This window comes from Carassius carassius, chromosome 37 (assembly GCF_963082965.1).
Source record: "Carassius carassius chromosome 37, fCarCar2.1, whole genome shotgun sequence".
NCBI lineage: Eukaryota > Metazoa > Chordata > Actinopteri > Cypriniformes > Cyprinidae > Carassius > Carassius carassius.
The window spans coordinates 6,916,716-6,938,066 of NC_081791.1; the positions used below are offsets into that span (position 1 = coordinate 6,916,716).

At 38.2% G+C, this 21,351-nt stretch overlaps 2 protein-coding genes and 2 long non-coding RNA genes across 4 annotated transcripts; 2 read left to right on the forward strand and 2 right to left on the reverse strand.

Annotated features, from left to right (window-relative positions):
- The first annotated feature begins 50 nt into the window (after positions 1–50).
- Positions 51–8,774, forward strand: LOC132117667 (uncharacterized). The gene is made up of 3 exons (XR_009425815.1): positions 51–251; positions 8,255–8,351; positions 8,424–8,774. It is a non-coding gene; the product is annotated as an uncharacterized LOC132117667 (long non-coding RNA).
- LOC132117665 (E3 ubiquitin-protein ligase TRIM7-like) lies at positions 504–5,388 on the reverse strand. The gene is made up of 2 exons (XM_059526984.1): positions 3,694–5,388; positions 504–2,208 (listed from the first exon to the last, which is right to left on the reverse strand). Exons 1-2 carry the CDS (start codon positions 4,435–4,437, stop codon positions 1,327–1,329), a joined length of 1,626 nt encoding a protein of 541 aa, XP_059382967.1. The 5' UTR covers positions 4,438–5,388; the 3' UTR covers positions 504–1,326.
- Positions 5,388–14,396, reverse strand: LOC132117666 (uncharacterized). Its single transcript, XR_009425814.1, has 3 exons — positions 14,275–14,396; positions 8,468–8,588; positions 5,388–5,509 (listed from the first exon to the last, which is right to left on the reverse strand). It is a non-coding gene; the product is annotated as an uncharacterized LOC132117666 (long non-coding RNA).
- Positions 14,397–14,594: 198 nt separating this feature from the next.
- Positions 14,595–19,700, forward strand: LOC132117909 (twist-related protein-like). Its single transcript, XM_059527270.1, has 2 exons — positions 14,595–17,117; positions 19,208–19,700. Exon 1 carries the CDS (start codon positions 14,855–14,857, stop codon positions 15,470–15,472), a length of 618 nt encoding a protein of 205 aa, XP_059383253.1. The 5' UTR covers positions 14,595–14,854; the 3' UTR covers positions 15,473–17,117; positions 19,208–19,700.
- The last annotated feature ends 1,651 nt before the right edge of the window (positions 19,701–21,351 follow it).

The following is a 21,351-nucleotide window of genomic DNA, read 5'->3' on the forward strand; positions in this document are numbered from 1 at the left end:
ACCGACCAGAAATATATATTTTTTTACAGATTAAGAACATGTTGGCTGTTACCAGTAGATGGAGCTGTTGTAGATACAATGCCATAATGTGTTGACAATTAATACATGGAAGAAAAAAAAACACAAAAATCTTACAGAATTAATTTACAAGTTATAACCATTCAAGTGATGTAGGTTTGGCAGATCGAATGAGTTTAAATAATCTCGAAAATGTAATAAAGCAAAGAATCGCAATAATTCAAGAACCTCAAGTAACCAGCTCATACATTACACAATGTATTCTGTGCATTTACTGTACCGTCTACATATACTGAGATTTATTGTCAAAGTACATTAGGAAAAATCCTGACAGAGACTTTTTTGGAGGGGAAACTATGTCAGGTCAGACTGATTTGAGTCAAAACTATTTAAATGATGTGATAAGGAAGTGTGAACAAGTATTTCTTGTTTTACCGGAAAAGCTGATGTACATTTGCTTTTATTTCTGTTCAGTGTGGATTTAGTACAACCTAATATAATCGGCAAAACTGCACATATGCCCCTGAAGGATGTTGTTTGTTAGCATGTGTGTTAATGTAATCATCATGTGCATGCAGTTTGCAGTCTTTTACTGTAACTTTTGCTGGCATTTCCATTTTTTAAAGTGAAACTACATGCAAAACTCTTATGACATACCTCAAAAGCACTGATAACGTTCATGCTCTGAAGAGCGTCTGAATTTGATTGTTTCCCAGAGACAGAAAGATCTGACCTCTGGATAGAACGCACTATGTACAGATTACTTTCTTAAAAGACTCATCTTATTTAGGGCCAAGGAAACTAGACTTTAAGTAACATTTAAACAAAACCCATTCAGATTCTCCTATTTTTAGGTGTATGCCGATACTTGTAGGTGTTGCGCAAACATTTCATTCACAGTTTAAAAGAAGTCAATTTGTAATTGCAGTGGCTTTGCTCTGGTATTTATGACTTCCAGAAGCATCATGCCTATTGAAACTGAGGCGACACATATTTGTCCTCTTGAATTTTCAAGCCATTTCCCATTGTATTAGTAACTACATTTATTGATTATTGTACAAATTGTTGGTATTTATTGAACTTGTTAAATGAAGACTTTAATATCACACCAAAATTTTTACTATGCATCAAGAACTGTTGCATTAAGTTGTTACAAGATTTTTTCTTTAGTAAATAAAATGTGCATGGCATGACTGTGTCTGGGTGTTTCTTTACAAGTGCAGATGATTAGGCATAATAAAGCATAAAGAATTAAAAAAGGACAAAGAGAATGATCCAAGAGTGAAAATGAAAGCATGCTGGTGTCAGTCAAGCTCCACTCAGAAGAGTTATCCATGACTCCTCTGAAGTAGAGTGGATTGCGAACGCAGGATATACTGTGTCCTTGAACACGGCACTAAATGTATGAAGGTGTTGTCTTCGCCCTCCATTTCCTGAGCTGTGGAATGCAATAGTTCCTCCTTCGTAATCCAGGGTCACTTCGACCTTCTTTGGCGGCATGACCAGCCCTTCACCTACAGCCACATTAGCCGAGTCGTAGCACGCCGTCATCTTCTTGCTTTTCCACTGCAACCTCCAGGAACTGGTGTTATGCCCCAGCCTGCTGTGGTCACCTTTGCGTGGGATGCTTTTATAGCACAGGCCCAGAGACCACATACATCCAGGACCTACCTCCACTGCCCACATGTGAACTCCTGTGGAGAAACTCTGGGTGCACATGACCTGAGTGGCCGTGGAGAAGCGTTCGCTCTGATCTCCATTGGTGCTGCTCTTAACTCCGGCACACTGCTTGACTGTTTTGAGATCGCTGGACAGCAGAAGGCTAGGATGGGCCGTGGCTGGGTTGAAGGTCAGGTCTAGAGGGTTCATCAAGCCATGGAGGTACTCCAACAGAAGACTCATCTCAGCATGGAAGGCGTCTGTACGTAGGTTTGAGCGCAGATGCTTGGCATTGGAAGACTCTTGTGAAGGTAGAGCAGGGATGGTGACGTTAGCAGCCTGGCGGATCCTTGCTTCGACGTTGAGGTAGTTCTGGATGAAGAGAAACTCTGAGGACTGAGAGAGAACCTCACCGGTGCACTTTTGGGCTTCCTGCAGCTGGTGTAGACAACCCTCCAAGTCGCATAGACTGGCCTGCCAGCTTTTGTCCCGAGAATGAAGCTTGTCGTTCATCTCAGTGCTCATACGACTCTTAAAACATCACATATAAACAGCGTTAAAGTGCTTTACCTCAACATAACTGTATGTCATCAGCACTGGTATAGATCTGTTGCTCTCGACATAAATGATGAAGTCATTTCTTTGGCATGACTACTAAAACCTACCAAGGACCATTGGAAATATGTGCCTCTATCTACATTTCTGCAAAACTCAAAACCTATACATACAAAGTTTTCGGTTGAAATTAACACTAGAGTCAATAAAACTCGGACAACTTTTAGACCTTTCCACGCAAAGTATTACAGGGCCAGAGTTTGGATTAAGAAAACCTGATTTTGGTGAAGCACTTCGGTATGAATCCCATGAAACTATGGTTTGACAAAACAGCTAAAAACTTTTAAGTAATGAAGTAAAAACAGTACAGTTGAGAATACATTTTATATGCCTTCTGCATGCGTTAACAATATTGGATAAGTTTAGGTTCAAGTTTGGTGTAGGGGGTATGTAATTTTCCTACACGGATAGAGAGTATTAACTTTTGGCGACACTCACTAGACATTTGAATTCTGAACCGCGCAATATACACCTGAAGCAATGCAAGTACCAACGTAATAAAAACATGTAACAGTCACATGTTGAAAACAAGTTTTAGTTCCATCGAAGCTGCCGCGAACCTTGCAGTGAGATATTGGTGTTAATGAAATGTGACCTCTAAAGGCCCATTTCCACCGCAGGAACATTCCCCAGGAACTCGGTGTGTTTCCACCGCAGAAACCAGGATCTAAATAAAGTTCCGGGTAAAAATTTGCCCCCGAGAAAGTCCCTGCTCACAAGGTAGTACTTTTTCAAAGGTCCGGAATTTTTGGGAGCGGGACTTGAGCCCTGAACACACTGACTGCTTGATTGATTTAAAAAAAAAAATGTATATAACCGTTATTGTGTCATGAAATGTAGTTTAAAGAGTATTTCAGGCAAGAATGCAGTTGTTTAAAATATTAATATTGGCTACCAGCAATCATGTACCCCACTTTTATTCTATTAATATGTTAAAATGAAAATAAAAGAGGCAATGCTGCTTGATATAATATTCCGTCTTATTGTAAATACAATGAGGAAAATAGCAGTAGCCAGACGAGCTGACTGATGTTATCAAGTACGCTGCTGTTCCATTTCCAGAATTACCGGACTTGCGTTGTCGTGCCCTCGGGAACTTGCAAAGTTAGAATTACAGAGGATGTAAATCCGAAATTTGTGTACTTGGTATTGAGAAATGCGTGCAGACTATTAGTCTAATCTTCATGGAACTTTGACCAAGATGAAAACGCAGACAGCTACATGTCTGTGGGAAAAAAGTTCCTGGGACAAATCGTTCCAAGTAATTATGGTGGAAAATCAGCTAAACACGTATTTCCAATGGGCCTAGGTTGACTAAAACCTGCTTCTGCTTCCACATCATGCACATTTTGTCTGAACAGATCAATCTGAACAAGTAGTATAATTTTACCTCATTCTTACCTTGTATGAACTTATAAGCGAAGTCATGTTGTCCAGCAGTATGTTTGCTCTGGCTACCAGTTTATCTTCGGCCTTGTCCGTAGGACCTTCACTGGCACTTTTCACCAGAGCTTCTGTAATCTGTAGCTTGTCAGACACAGACTTCCCCAGTTCCTCAAGAACTCTCTTCATTTCCTCCTTCGCCACCTCGAACGTCTGCACCTCGTGGTGCTGGTGAGTGCCCTCCATCAGGCACTCGGAGCAGAGGAACAGGCGCTCCTGCGCACACAGGTACTCCGTGACCTTCAAGTGCACCGGGCACCTCTTCCCATCCCGTTCTGCAGACGGCTCCACTAAGACGTGCAGCGAGCGGTGCCGTTCCTCGTGTTTTTTTAGATGGCCGGGGCAGAGTGACATTTCACAGCGTGTACAGAATTTCACCGCAGCTACAGGGTCATCCAGGCACTGGTCACATGGCACCATTGGGCCTCCTTTCAGTCCACCGCTGGTCGTGGCCACCAGGAACCCGTCCACGATACTGCTGAGCTTGAAGTTCTTGGGAAGCGCCTCAGGGCTGCCGTACTCTTCCCTGCATTCCGGGCACCGTTTTGGGGACTTGGGATCTTCTGCGCTGGCAGCATTTCGTATACAACCCAAGCAATAATTGTGTCCACAAGGAAGGGCCACGGGATCACGGTACAACTGCAAACAGATCGCACAGCTCAACTCCAAAGCTAGACGCTCCTCAGGTTTGCTTTGAGACATGTCTACAGGTACTGAGTGAAAGCACTTCTGTATGTCGGGTTTGAGAAGCGGTTACTGTTAAATCCTGTTCTGAGCCGGTGCTGCAACATTCCAGGTACAGACGGCATCGCCGAGAAATGCAATTGTTTCTACCAGCATGGTGAGAATGCTTTGTAGTAATGACATTGTGTTTATGGACAAAACAAAAATCTTTAATGGAAAATTGGATAAATGAACCACTGAGGGTATCTATGCATGCTGGTTAGGCTTTTTAAAAAGCACATCATGTTCTGCGGTCATAACTCAATGGTATACTTTCAGATGGTCACTGAAGAAATAAAATATAAACCAGAGGAAATTAATAATAATGAAACCAACGTTTCACAAAGAACATGTGCTATGCTTCTCCATGTTTTTAGTAAACACTAATTCCTCCATGTGGGGGCTCTCTTTGTGCCACATCTGAAAACCTTGCGAGTGCTTCATCCTGCTGCGCTAACCAGAAAAGTTTGGTACTTTTGTCAAGGAAAGGATATGACTGTCTGAAAATGACGTGGTCTAACACAGTCACGCTATGGCTTCTTTGAAAGGGGATCGAAATCCAATACTTCGGATTGTGTTGACATATTTAGAAACATATTTGGTGAAGAAATTAGATTCAGAGGAACATAATACTTTTATTTCAAAGCTTAATAATCTTAAAGTAAGTACTTGTGTGTCTATCAAATTGTCTTGTAAAGATGAACAGATAGATTTGTTCAGAACTTTTTAACACAATCAATCCTGTCAGAACAAGGCATAGAAACAGCTCGTGTGCAAGAGTAAGTGCATTACAAGTCTACAGCAAATCTCGAGACTCTTTTATCAAACTCTGAAAGTGCTCAAGTGTCTCTTAAGGATGAGTCAGACGACTGAAGCTCCTCAGGAAAAGCATCCCATCTGTAGGATATATCAATTTAAATTCACCAGAAGTCTTTTGATTTGTGGGAGACGTCCAGGTGTTGTGATCAAAGAGAAAAAAACCTTTCACTGTTGTCTTCTTGTCTCATGCAAAAGAATGTGAAGTTGCTGCAGGGAATCTTTAAGCAAAGCCCTTTAGATATGAAAAAAAAACAGTATATCAGTGCAAATCTACCTATGCAAACCTGTGCATCAGGTTTAATGATAGGCATCGTGAAATGAAAATGAAAATGAAATGTGTTTCAGTGGAATATTTTCTTTTTTCATCATCAGCTCATACATTCATATCAATCAAAAGTTTTATAGCTGTAGAAAATGAGTTATCAAAATGACAAGCTGTATTTTAGATTTAGTTTAGTTTGGGGATTTCTCAGAATGTGTATTTGTTTTGCTGTGATATTCATTCATTTTACCAAGGTCCTTTAAAAAGCCTGTTTCATTTTAACAATCGGCATCTTGAAATTGGTGTATATTCCTAGTACATTTTCTTCACAGAATTGGGAGGTAAGGAACAGCTGGGAGTGAAGGCACCAGGCAGAACACTGTTCTCCGTGTCATGCATGTCTGCCATCTCGGGGTCTAATCTGATGGATTATAACACAAAACTGTTTCTCTAAGGATATCTCTTCAATCTGCTGTTTTCTGAATGACTAGAACTGTTATAGTGGATGGCATAAAGACTGAAAGAAATTCTGTATGTGGGGTCCAAAAGTCTACTACACTAGTGAAAATGCCTTGCACTCATTTTTAATGTGATAATAATAATACAGTTCTTACAAAGCTATACTATCAGTGTAACAATAAGTAAAGCTGAATTTGGAATTCCAGAATACCTTAGTATTTGGTTTGTGTCTCCTCTGCAGTAAGCTGGTTTTAAGTTGACATGAACAAAAGTTGACAATCATGATTTGATAATGCGAGTATCTTGTGCTTCAGTGGAAGCGAGAACATCTGCTCACCTGCGCAAAGAAATTCACATTGGATTTTTAAATATTTCTTCATGTTTGGTTTATTTTGGGGTTCGAAGAAAAACAAAACCGCAGTTTTTCGATGTGGACTGAATATTGTGAGTACATTGTGGACCAAATGAGGAAAACTACACACTAAACCACAGACTCTGTTTAGGGATAGGCACTGAATTAGGGTTATTCAAAAATAAATATCATTGGCTTAATTTCAAGTAATTGGGAGGTCTTTATTATGATTTAAAAAGCAAATGTGCATGCGTTTTGTGTGAATAAGCCACAGTTATAATACGGATGTAATTGTAATTCCCATTTAGACCCATTGTAACAGAGGTTCAGTATTCAAAGAGGCCTTTCGTTTCCTCAGTGCTTGTTAAAGCATCTGTGGGTTGTGCAGGTAATAGGGGACCCTAACCCAGCAATAACAGCCACTTTGAAGTGGAAACGCTATTAAATCAACTTCTGGCTCCCCTCCTCCCACAGGAACAAACCTGAGCCCGGCAGACCATGCCTATCCCCACAACCTACCACACAGTTCTGCCTCTTAAATTTAATTAGGCTGTAATAGAAGAAAAAAAAATTGAAACAAAGGTGCACTAGGCAGCAGCACATCCAGGGAAACAATGCTGTGTTCATTCTTTGTAGTTTAGCCTGTCTGATAGTGTCTTGTATGTTCGTCTTGGTCATTAGAGGTTTGTAAAATAGACATAAGGCTATACTTCACCCAAAGTCATCATTTAATCACCCTCATGTCCTTCCAATTCCAAAATGACTTTCTTTTGGAGAACACAAAAGAAGACATTTTGAATGATGATGGTTAATTGACTTCAGCTGTAATCACAAAAAACACTGAGACATTTCTCAAATGATCTTCTTTTGTGTGTGACAGAAGGATAAGAGCGATATAGGTTTGGAACAACATGGGGGCGAATACATGATTTTTTTTTATTACATTTTTATGGCTGAAACATTTTTTTTAGACTAATTGCTCTGACGGTGGGATTCCTTGAGGAATTTCTCTGGGTCAGTGGACATGATTAATTACACTCATTTTAATGCTTGTGTATGTGTAAAATATAATTAATCACTGTAAATTAACATACAATTTACAGACCTGTTTTGGGGATATCAGATTTTTTTGGTAGTTATTAAATTAGTGCTAGTTCCATTGCGTATGTTAAGAGAAAACATGATTTGCAAGATGCCATATTGTAATTATATTATACAATACTATATCTTAGTTAATCCAGGAAAACAATAATTTGGTTAAAAACATGAACCGTCTTTTAATATGAATAAATCTTCTGTTCTAGCCTTGTGCTAGCTGAGATATTGTGTTTCTGGCACAGTTTTGCTCATCAGCCTCATTGCTGGAAGCATTAGTTATGTGAATTAAGAGCAGTAAAGATGAGAGCGGGCATATGGTGTCATGGGGTGATTTGAAGAATCCTCCGGCCTGGCGGTTATTTTTGTTCAATAGCATTTACAGAAGACATGAATGAAAAGAACCCATCTTGAATCTGGCAGAAACCAGATGCCCATGCCGACATTAAAAGGTCCTTTTGAGACGCAGCTTCAAAATGAATTTAAGGAAATGCCACATTTGCGGAACAAAAGCCCAAAGCTATTTATGCAATATCCATCAGAATTTACAGTTCTGTTTAGATCTTTAAAGCTTTGCCTCTGCCGTGGGACTTTGCTTTGTTTTGATGTTTGGTCAGCTAATGAAGATCAAGTTTATGATGCCTTTGGCATTTCGACTAAAATTGAAGCTGTTTTTAGAATATATGAAGTCAGAATCAGGGTAAGTGTTAGGATATTTCATTTCATAAAAGTCAGTATTTGTGTATAATTATGGATTTATGAATTAAACTACATGGTTTCAAAGGGTTATTCATACATATTGTTCTTAGGTGTTTTTGTTTTAGAGCTTGACAACAAAGGTCTGTGAAGATTCTTCACACTTTCCACAGACTAAATAACGGCAAACAAGTTTGGAATGACATGAGGGTGAGTAAATAATGATGAGATTTTCATTTTCGCTTTAAAAAAATAAAACATATTTTTGGTCTTGTCGTGGAGGTCAGGCACAGGTTTCTCATGACCTGGAACTGGATCAGTCTCACCTTTGGCTATGATCCCACCATGACCTCTTGTAGAAACACCTCCATGTTAAGTGACTGCCCACAGGAAGTGAGTCCTTTGGGGAGGAAATGGCTCCCAGATGTGTGGAGGTTACCCAGAACTCTGGTGAGAGAGGTGAGCAAAGGTCAGTCTTGAGGGAAGACGAGAAGAAGGACAACAGAGTGTCACAACCTTCATTTTGGGATTGCGTAAGAAAAACACATTTGTAACTTCGACTGAAAACATGATGCTCCAATTCATCTGCTTATACTCCGTTATGAAAACAAAAATCAGATGCATTTTATTGCATTTCCGATTGCACTGGTCCACATTGTTTAATTGTAGCTAAACAGGACACTGCTATATGATGTTTCAGTAGCACTTTAGGGGACCCATTCTTGCTATAAGCTAGCTGCTCATTAGCATGGCTGTCACTAACATATTGGCTGGGGGGGGGGGGGGTGTTGTTGGGTTTGTAGCGGGTTAAAGTAACCCAACACAGTAAAGTAACACAATGACCATATCTCAAATATCAAAACTCAAAACGCAATTTCCATTCCTATGCATATTTTATAGTCACTGTTATGCAGATTGATCTTAAACACAGCTAAAAGGCTTCCTACCAGTGCATCCTTCACAAAACTTAACATCTACAACAGTTTTATCATAGATAGTATGCAAAATGTTTCAAATGTAATTTATGCAATATTTCTTAATATTTCTTATATCTTAATCCATGGCAGTAAATGAACACATCACATCAGTTTAAAAGCCATATGCCAGACATTTTGAGCGATTTAAAAAATCCCGACCGGACGCATTTTTTAAGGTCCAAAAAGAGGACATGTTTGGGGAAAAGAGGACATATTTTCACTTTACCTTAATCCACCCCATATCTAAATGTAACAACTTCCTTAATAACTATTAATAAGCCGTAAATTAGGAGTTTATTGAGGCAAAAGTCCTTGTTAATAATGAGAATTGGTCCCCAAAATCCAACGTTCTGTCATGAAGGTCTGTCTGAATGGTCAAACTCAATCTGACATCATTATCATATAATGCAGCTAATTGGTTCTTTTTGTATCAGTAGCCAATGAGCTTGCTGCTAAACATTTAAATACTCAGCTAGTGCTTGCTGTAGCAGTTGCAGCACTCCTCAGAAACCTGTTTAGGTCTGCTATGAGCTGATTCATGTATGCTATGGGGGTTATTTCATATATGTTTTATGCAGCAGCAATATTTCTTGCATGCTCACAGCAGCATGTTGTGGATGTATTGTCAGTAGCAGTTCTCGGTACTTGCTCTGCTGCAGGATCTATTCCGCCAAGACCAAACAGATTTACATTGTCATGTACATTACCATGCCAATCCCTCAGAGAGCTGTCAGTCAAATCTCTTGAAACATTTTTGGATATCTTGGATACTTTCTAAGGTATCTTCAAAAACATTTCTAGTTTAGATTTTTTGCAATTCACAGCTAGGAGATCAATGTTCAAAAAAAAAAAAAAAAAAAAATCGTCAATTATATTTTTTAAGCCATTGCAAGTGTTTGGCACGTTCTTCCGATCCCATTATGTTCTAATACCAGGGTTAATTTATAGAGGCTTAACAAGGACGTTTGTTATGTCTGCATTGTCATTGTAGTAGCAACAAACTCACAAACACAGATCGCAATGCTCTTTCATCTGTGACACAGCTTTTTCCACATGCTAGCAACAGTGAGGTCATCGCAGCCGTATCAAACAAGCCTCGCAGATGGCCACCTTCAGATATGGAAATACTCATCCCAGTTTGTGTATCGATCACATTTTTCTCTGACGTCGCTTGAGATGGTCCTTTCAAACCCTTTAATGTTTTGCCATGTTTTGCCGCTAAATGTTGTTTAGCAAGGCACAAATTTTTAATCCCTGAACGTTTGACAGTGAGGTGGCAACAGGGTGAATCATAGGCACGAGGGGATTGAGACGAGGCAAGAGAAGAGCGAGGGGTCTCGAGTGTTAGTGAAACATTATGTCACAGCCTTGACGAGGAAATGAAAAGCGCAGCATCAATCAGGCGGTGGGCCAAGATCAAAGCCAGCCCCACACTCTCCCATATGGTTCTGTTTGACCAGTGCTTTGCTTTTTCCCTCTTCGCTTTTTTTCTCAGCCTCTCAGTCGTTTTTTTTTCTTCTTTTCTGAGAGCGGGCCTTTTGTTTTTTCCCCGTCAGAAATTCCTCCACGTAACTGAGGCAACGACGTGGTAGCACGCAAGGTGAGAGGTCTAAGAAAACCAAACCTGCCACAGATTCTCTGGTTCACACTCGTCTTGCCAACATTTCTACCTTTTTCCTGCACACTCTTTCATGTTTTTCTTTCCTGGTCCTGTTTGTAGCATCATCTGTTACAGTATATTCATTGGTTGATGTCTTATATATGTGTGCTGGTAATTCAGGGTTGGCATGCATTTGCGCATGTGAAAGATTGTGCAGAAAAATGCATGAAGGCACATGGTTTGTATATGGGTCAGTGAGAGTGTCCATGTAAAAACCAAGGGAAAGTCTTACAAATCTTTATTTTTGTTTGTCATTTTCAAAATAAAAGTTAATGTCATATGGTTTAACCATCAAGTAAAAATTAACATGTTTTCCTGACACCTTGAATACATGTGCACACATCTTATTTTATCTATTATTATTATTTACAAAAGTATTTTTCTGTTTTTCTTTAAAAGTATTTCAAAATGTGTGGTACATTTATAATAAGTGATTATTCTTGGACTATTGTAGCCTAAGAGTAATACCTGTGTGAATTGTCATAGACATAAACTTGGAGAAGTAGCTCCGGTTAGAATGTTCTTCTGCTGGAATTTAAGTTTTTAACAAATATCATTAATTATTAAAATGTATCATCAATATCATTCATTTCTGGGAAGGTGCACCACATGACACATGATTTTATTCCTGAACTGACTTTGTTTTGTCATAAAAGGTCAAAGGTTCTGATATAAAAAAAATTTAATAAAAAAATTGTGTTGCGCCATGCATTTTACAACACACTCCTTTTGAAGAAATTATACGTTTATGTTGTGTCAGTGTGTAACATGACACATATTTTGGCTGATTTAAAAATGTATATAAATAAGTGTAAAACATACTTTATTTTAAGGTCCAAATCTCGCTATTAATAAATGATTAACTACAACTTTTGCCTCAATAAACTCATAATTTGAAGCTTATTTTACATGATATTGTACCCGTAATGTGTCGCGTGCACATGCTACCATTCCTCTATCTGCCCTGGTCTTCATGTTCAGTACAGAGGTTTGCAGAGACTCAAGAGGCTTGTGTACCCCAGTACCACTTTCACCAGGGGATCCTGTGTTACCATCACTGACCCAATTCTGATCTACTCCTGTCCAAAACTCTCGCAGCGCACCATTGTTTATATCAGTCATCGTATAGTTTCTCCATAACCCCTAAGCTGTTTATTTCCTGTCAGAGAGTTTCAGTGACATTGTGGTGTATAAATGTCTTGATCAGACGCAGGTGCGTGGTGTGGGAGGGACATGTGATCAGATTTGCTCTGGAGGCTGATTTTGACATGGACCACCATGGTGCAAATCTAAACAGACTAAAATGCCAGTGAAAATGCCTCCAAATCTTTGTGACAAAATGGAGCATTGTGGAAAGGGTGACTGTACATGAACATTTAATGATATATATATAGAAATAAATAAATATATATAAGTGAACACCATTCACAAATAAATGATATTAGAGCCATATCCTAGCGGTTAGAGCACATGCTTTAATACATTAAGACATGGTGCTGCTCACATTAGCAATGTCAATAATCGACTTGTGCCATTGGTTCTACTATTGTAATATGAAATTGACTTTAAAAAAAGATAGATAAATAAACAAATAAAGACTGTTGCACCATGAAAGTAGATTTTGGACATTGTTTCCATTTCTTGTTCCACCTAAACATACTGATAGGCCAAGGTGTTTCTAAAGGTTTTTAATTATAATAATTCAATGTGATCTAATTTGTATTCATAATAGAGTAATACGGTAAATAAATTTCAATCTTGGGACTCGTATCTAGTCTCAAGTCTTACTATGAATGTTCTTAGTCTTGCCATGGATTTTTACTGTCTGCTCTATTAAAACTCGTGTTGCGTTCCCGCCATTTTGATTCCACTTGTTTTTTCTGAAAAATGCTAGTTAATGTTATCACATTGTACTTAATTACTTGCACATGGTATAACAACCTCTTCAAATGTTTTTTGATAATGTTTGTATTAATTTAATTTTGTTTTTTATCTACAAGCTTACAAATATTGCTTATACAGATTTTTTTTTTTTTTTGTGACTGACTGAGACCTCATTGGTCAGAGCAAATGCAATCAATCAGTTCCAAAAAGAAATACATATCTTCTAATTGAAAGAAAACAAGTGGACACAAAGATGGTCCCTCTAAGATTTGGTGATAATATAGCATGATAAGAGCAAGTAATTTATAAAAGCCTGTAATTGATAAAACTCTGAAAAGAGTTTCAACACAGAACAAGAGATATTTATTTGTGACTGAAAATTTAAATGTTTGAAATGTATATGAAATATACAAGGTGGAGTTATTGTATGCTGCATAGTATCTCTTAGATGTAACTGTGAATAGCCCTCTAACAATGCACATTTTTATCTGGAAAATAAAACTCAAACTTCAGCTCATGGGGCCTGTGTTAAAGTTCTGATAATGCTGAATCAGGTGTGTTAGATATGGAGCACTACAGGACCAGTGCTGAGAAACACTGACCTAACACACACAGCTCAACCAAAGCCTGGCTTCTGATCACTTCTGAAAATGCAAGATGTTCTGTTCTTTATTACCAAAAAATAAAAATAGCAAGACAATACAAATAGGATACAATTACATGACTAGGTCAGTTATTGATCAGAAATGTCTTGGTCTTCCACTTAACGTTCTGTCCCTCTCTTTCGAAATGATTGCTTCACCCCATGGCTACATGACAGATCTCTCAGTTTTCTTAATTTGCTAGAGAGACATGAGAGAGACTGAAAAATTAGGCCGATTGTTTGCATTGAACTGTTGATTAGAGTTGCTAATTCTGTTCAGAAAGGAATTCATTGTGTTTTTGATTTTCATGGCACATGCTTTGTTTCTGAATCCAATTCCAAGTTTAGCAGGACACTCGTTATACAATAGGATACAATCAAGGCAGGTTGGGTTTCATTTAAACTGACATATTGTATTTAGTCATAGGTCAAAATAGAGCTAAAAATATTGATGTGATATTTTAATTCATGTCCAGATTCAGATCTCAGCCAGTCCTGACTCCATCCCCTGTTTTTCCTCAGACTCAAACGAAGCACTAGCTAATAGTGTGCTGATAGGATGCTTTAAAATGTTTTAAGTGAAACAAAATGTAATGCATTCATTTTTTTAAAGTGTTTATGTTCATGGTTATTTGAAACTACATGCACTTGTGAGATGGCAGCTTTTTCCAATAACCTATAAGCAAATTCACACAGGTCAAAATTCACGCACAGATGAATTTGACACAGTCAGCAATATACAAAATATGGCTCACAGTCCCACTTTTAAATGCAAGTACAGGTCTGAGAAATGTTCTTGTTCATAGACACGCGACATACTTTGCACAGACACTCAGCGATGTTTAGTTTTCACTCAGCATGTTAGAAATAAAGTTCAGTTTACCCTTGAAAACCTCACGTGCCATAAAGCCAACCGAGAGACAGCATGAAACAGCATGCAAAACAGCAAGCCTGATTCTCGGCTCCTACCTATTGTCTGTCTTGGTCTGTGCTGAGGAAAAAAAAGGAGGTGGGGGGTGTTGGAGTGGTGGAGGTGGTGTGTATGTACCGAAGGCCTGTTTCAGGAAAAATCTGGAACCAATATGCTTCAGACAATTTCAAGAAAACTCTACAGCAGAGTCTTTGGCACTACCTTAGATCGTGACTCCTCCCTCTGGCTCTATCCTCCAATCACGGCGTGCATCGCCTTCCTGTTTCCTTTGAGCAGCTCCACCCCTCAAACCAATCCCCCTCTTAACCAATCGCTGATCAAAGTAGGAAGGGCTTTGGAAGACTTTATAAAAGACCTGAAAACCAGATAGTGATTTTGAGGTTTCAAGAACTGACCTAGAGCTACGTGACATACTGAGGAGACGGGTGATTTTTACGAACCCAGACGAATGGCTGCATGATCTGGCACCTTACTGAGTTCAGAAAAAGCAGCTTCTTGTTTTTTGGAGTGATTCGTTTTGCTTTTCTTTTAAAAATTGTCCAAGGCAAAGAACTGGGCCGCAAGCGAAGAAGCAAAAACAGGATAGAAGCACGGGATTGACAAGGACGGCTGAGCGTCATGCGAGAGGAACAGTCTTGTGGCGACTTTCCCGAGGGTGGGGTCCTACCCAGTGAAGAGGAGCAAGAACGTCGACCTAACAAGTGCACCGTCGTTGTTGCACCACCAACAGGTGCTCGAAAGCGGCTGACAGGTCCTAAGAAAGAGCCTGGTACACCCCTAAAACTGGACGACAAGACGTCACCAGAGGGCCCATCCACGATCGTTCCCTCTTGCCCCAAGCGGCCCAAGAGAAGTTCTCCTCCTTCCTCATCGACCTCTGTGGCCTCCCTAGTGCCCACCGTGAGCTCGGTGTCACCTGTGCCCGGGCAACCGTTCGAGGACCTCCACACGCAACGAGTGATCGCTAATGTCCGGGAACGGCAGCGCACACAGTCCCTAAATGACGCATTCGCCTCACTGCGGAAGATCATCCCAACGTTGCCTTCAGACAAACTGAGTAAGATTCAGATCCTCAAACTGGCTTCAAGATACATCGACTTTCTCTACCAGGTTCTCCAGAGCGATGAGATGGATGCCAAGCTGGCCAGCTGTAACTACCTGGCCCACGAAAGACTGAGCTACGCCTTCTCCGTTTGGAGGATGGAGGGCGCTTGGTCCATGTCCGCCACTCACTAGACGTTCACCCATTCCTGATCCTCCCTGCCGACCCTACAGCCCGATACAACCCTCCAGATCCAACCAGCCTCTGAACTCTGAACCTGCAGTCTGCCCCAGAGAAAGTGACTCTGATTTTTAAATCTATCGCTGTCTGTCTACTAGCTATGGCTTCAAATTCACCAGCAACAGCCAATTGACTCCTGCTGCCATGACTTGACCCTGCCTAAAGCTGACCTCTGACCTTCCAACACTGAACTTTTTACTTCTTCTCAGAGCAACCATCTAAAGGTATGTCAGTGAAATGTTATAAATGAAATATGGTATCTGATATGAGCACATGGATCTGGTTTAGTCCAAGTTGTTTATCTGAAAGTTCGCGCTTCTCTATCGCAAATATGAAAAAATGACTTGGTTATTGATTATGGACTTGTTGTGTTTATTTTATTACATAGGCTACCACATAAGATTGGTGTTTAATGAATTTAGGGGCTATATTTACCTTTCCTCAATTTATGTGGAATCATGCATAATCAAACATGCTCCCAAAATGAATTAATTCCACAGAGAATGCAGAGTGCATTATGTTCGTAAATATCAGAATTCATACAGACCGAGGTTGTACTGTGTGCTGTTTTAAATAGTGCTGATCATGGACGCTCTGTGCCCAGTTACAACAAACCTCAAATTAAGACATTACTTTTAATAATATAATAATCTGTAAGGGTATTAACACCTACATTATTTTTTTCAGGGGTTTGTTGTAACTGCCTCCTGGCCCTTAGTGTGGCTTGGGCAGCTCTAGAACTGAACCTGTTTTTGTGGCTGAACCTTTAACCAGCTGGAGTAGCCAACAGTTAACCTGTTTCAGAATCACATTTACACTGCAAATTCAATAGCATGAAACAATAAATAAATTAAATAAACTAAATGCACATACATAAATGAAAAGTTTTTTCAATGGTGCATAATAATTTTCCAAGTATTGTGTAAATTTTATCTTGACTGTATAATAGACTCAGTGTCTGGTTAAATATCTTCAGGCATTAGAAGCAAACTCTTTGGGTATTTATTAATTTATTTATCGCACAACAGAAAGGTACAAAAAATTATTAAAAAAAACTGTCTTAAAGAGGACATTTTTACAATGTGCTGGATATTAATGGCTTTACTGTCCTTTTAATAATTATTTGCAGAAATAAGCTGATCTAAATGTTGTACTCATTTAAAATGGACCAAATGCTAACAATTTCAGATTTGTCCAAATAGTAATAGGTGTTCAGCAATAGGAATTTGTAACTCCAAACATGTCAATTAGTTAAAAAAAAAAAGATTATATATATATATATGATAATAATAAAATGCATAAAAATGCATGCTGTCTCAAAAATGTGAGAGATAATAGTCCTTTTGAAAATGCAACATGAATGCAAAACTCCTCTTAAGATTCTGCAGTTTCCACTTATACACACAGAAGAAGAACAGATATTAATCATACACCCATTGACAAATTTATATTGATTTCATGTGACCTATGTTTATCGTAAACACTTACTTGTGCAGTTTACCTAAATACGATTAGCACAGCTTCCAGCTTGAGATATTTTGCTGCTGAGGTTATCATACGCAGGCCTACTTGTGTAGCCTCTCCTTTGGATTTCATACAGTATTTATTACCTTAACCACAAGTACATTTAAATAAACTCCACATACAGCAACAAAAACAACAACAACAAAAGACGTTTTTATAAAGTTATTGTCTGCTTAATTTTATGTTGGTATATATATATATATATATATATGTATAGCTACATTTATGTATAACTATTTATATGTTAGTTCATATGTAATTACTATGTAATTAATACATATTGAAAGCAAATATGTACTTATTTCAAATTTTTCACCGTGATCTCATCTGAGAACCAGGGGCCATGTGTTGCTGTTAAAGATAACAGGGAACAAAGAAAAATCATTAAAGGAAAAGAAAAGTGAGTGAACAGGAAGCAGGGAAAGGTGGAGAGGACTCTCCTTTAGCCCACGGGTGTAAATCGCCCTCCCTCTGCCCTTCACGGGATCTCGTATCCAGTGTCGTGCAATCAGAGGCGACCGGCCCTAGACATGCAGGAACCTAATGATTGGAAACAGTTGTGGGGTGTTACAGAGGTGTGTGTGTGTGTGTGTGTGTGTGTGTAAGAGATACACTCCATACAACACACACTAATTCAGTTTGATGATACATATCAGTTTGATGTTAGAAGAGGATTCTAGTGAATGTGTGACTTATTGATGGTATTGATTTTCGGGCATTTCGAGAGCTGGGAAATATTTAGCTGGCATCATGTATTTTTAGGATGGTGAAATTCCCCTGTAAACGCAACTGAAACAAAGATATCCAGAAACAAGTTTGTTGAGCCCAGGTCCAGACTAAGTCTGTACACATTTTTCACATCTCTGCACTGAATTTGGGAGAAAATATGCTGTTAGAGTATCAAGCTGTCATTGTAATCAAATAAACTTAACTACTTAACAAAAGAACAGGCAAGGGATGTGCAGAACTTACCCTGGCACCAATAGAAATGAAAGGTATTCAGAGTTTTATGTTTTTTTTCTGTGAAGCAGTTTCTTACATTTTGCATTTAATGGGGGAATAAATAGCAATAAATTATACACACTTAAACTTTTTTTTTTAAATAAACCTATTACAAAGCTTTTAGCCTCGATGGAACTCCCAAACAGCCAGAATCACAAATAACTAGTGCTGTCAAATGATTAATCACCATTAATCACATCCAAAAATAAAGTTTTTGTTGACATAATATGTACATGTATTATGCATATATAAATACACACACATACAGTATATATTTTGAAAATATTTTTATGTATTCATATGTATATATTTATATTCATATAATTTATATTACATATAAATATATTTAATATATAAACAGGTTTTTCTATCAATATATACAAGCATGTGTGTGAATTTATATATACATAATAAATATACACAGTACACACACACACACACACACACACAAATATTATGTCAACAAAAACTTTTATTATAAATGCGATTTATCGCGATTAATCATTTGACAACACAACAAATAACAAACAACTTCTTAAAGACCATTCAAGTTCAACTTTGTACCACTTTTATTAACCATTTCTTGCAGTTATCATAATCAATTAAAACTGCATCTTCAGGTGTCGGTGTTAATGTTTTTTTTTGTCATCCAGACTTGATTGGCTGATTTGTGAAAAATGTGTGCTGTTAATGGAAACAGAGTAACTACGGCTCTTTGTCAGGATTTATTTTGGGTTGTGGTTTCCTTGGACTAGTCATATCCACTGCATACTGTATTACTTAAGCAATGTCCTTCGTTCATGCGAGATGAGTCAACGTGTTTGCCGGTGTGTATGGGAATGATTCTTTCTCTTTAGGCTGAGATGACATGCAGATTCCAGCAAACTGTTTTTTGAGCAATTATAATTAAGTTGTTTATGAAGTAATCCAGATCCAGACATCAAATACTTCCTCTTCATCCAATTATGTTTGTCTTTAATACAAATGAATTTTTTAATGGCTAAATATTCCATGCAGTCTTTAATTTTTTTTGTTTTGACCAGAAAAGCTATGTGTGAACAACCCATGCATATACAAATAACTATATATTGTCCATATAAATGTTTTACTCAGTCACTTTGCACATTTCTGACATGTTCTTCCCCTTTTGTCTGTCTTAACAGTATACCACTATCCCAGAGGACATCATGCTTCGACTACAAGCCAACAATCCTTCCCTTCTTCTAATGGAGCAATACAACAAAATGCAAACAAAAAAAAAGACCTCCACCATCTAAAGGATCTAAGATTGTTCAGATTATTCCACATGACTCTGGATCAGACTCTGATTGAGTGGCAGAGTGCTGATTTGTGATCAGTGTTCATTGACTTTGATTATGCATGGACACGCAGAGGCAGACTGACTGCCATAAGGACTCTACACTTATAGCTAACCTATACCAGCTAGCCTGATGGAAAAAATGCTTCGTAGACTCACTATATTCCCTGATATACAGATCTGATCAGAGTTGTTGTGCTTGTCATTAATGCTGTATATTAGCCAACATTATTACTTCTGTGACAGTGTAGCAATTGTGTCATGGTATATACCACATCCGTCTAAATGTAAAGGTTGTTACGTTTAAAAAAAATAAAGCTGTAAGATTAATTCTGCAATATGACTTGGTGATTAACAGATGCATTAAAGGGTTAGTTCACCTAAAAGTGAAAATTCTTTCATTAATCATTGACCCTCATGTTGTTCCAAACCCGTAAGACCTTCGTTCATCTTCGGAACACAAATTAAGATATTTTCGATGAAATCCGAGAGCTTTTTGACCCTGACAGCAATGTGACTACAACGTTCAAGGTCCAGAAAGGTAGTAAGGTAGTAAATGTTGTTCTCTTCCATGTCAGTCTTCGACGTTCATGAGAGCCAGAACACCAACTCCTGCGTCAGCAGCACCACACGCATGCATCGTGATTCTCTCACCAAAGACTGACCCGGAAGAGAATAAATCATTAAATAAAGTCATTATATTTTGTTTTCTTTGCAAACAAAAATGATTTTCGTAACTTAATGAAATCAAAGTTGGGCCACTGATGTCACATGGGCTATTTTAATGATGTCTTTACTACCTTTCTGGGCCTTGAAAGTGTCAGTTGTGTTTCCTTCTATGCAGTGTCAGAAAGCTCTCGGATTTCATCAAAAATATCCTAATTTGTGTTCCGAAGATGAACGAAGGTCTTACGGGTTTGGAACGACATGAGGGTGAGATTTTCATTTTTGGATGAGCTATCAATTTAAGTTAAGAGTTACAGAATGAGAAGTACTTGAAAACAAGCATGTTCATGTCTTTTAGTGCAATAAAAAAAAACATTTGAAGAAAATAAATCATTTAGCAAATTTGAAATGTAAAAAACCCAGAAATGAATCTTAAAAGATTAAAGTGATAGATCGAGGTGTTCTTGTTCTGCTCGTACGAGTTCTTTAGAATCCAGACACCGCTAATTAGTTAATTAGAATAAAATGTCAGCTAAACTTGGTCTGCACATAAACTTGCCATTATCCAGCTTAGATTGAGGCTTCAATAAATATATGTCTGGCTGGCAAGAAATAAGACAAACCGCCTCACCACAAGAGTGCCACATTCTGCTGTTTAGTACATGTAATTAGGTAAAGCAATTAAAAGACACATGTTTAATCAAAGTGCAAAACACACAGCCATAGTGACCCCAACTAAAGAAGAGAATAATCTAGTGACCAGATGAACCAGTATTGGCGATCTAGTGGCTTCAGGCCAGTCATTAATCAAGTATTTCAGATTTCTTTAATTGTGTGCATGTGCAATATTTACAAATACTGTGCAATAATGATTCATTGTCAGATGCTTCAATAGATGCATGAAACACCTTTGAAAATGTATTATTTCAGCATAATGTTAAACTTATAATATGGCATTTAGAGTAAGTTTTTTTTTTTTTTTTTTAAGAATTAAGTGGCTTTTCCCAAGTTTTACAAGTTAGTAATAACAACAGCAACAACAGCGGCAGCTGTGTTTTGGTGGAAAATGCTGGCATTGTAGTCATTTCTAGCAGGAACTATAGTTATCTTATTTTTTTCTAACAGCTATGCTAAATAAAAAGAGCATGCTGTAGATCTGAGTGAATGTTTCTCAATTAATAGATAACAAATGAATGTGTGTGAATGGATTTGATTTATTTCTTTCAGCTCGCTGGTATTTGATGTTCAGACATTTTAAGGAGTAGAATATAGTGTACACAAAAAAATGACAAAGCCAAATGAAATCCAGGCAAACCAAAAAAT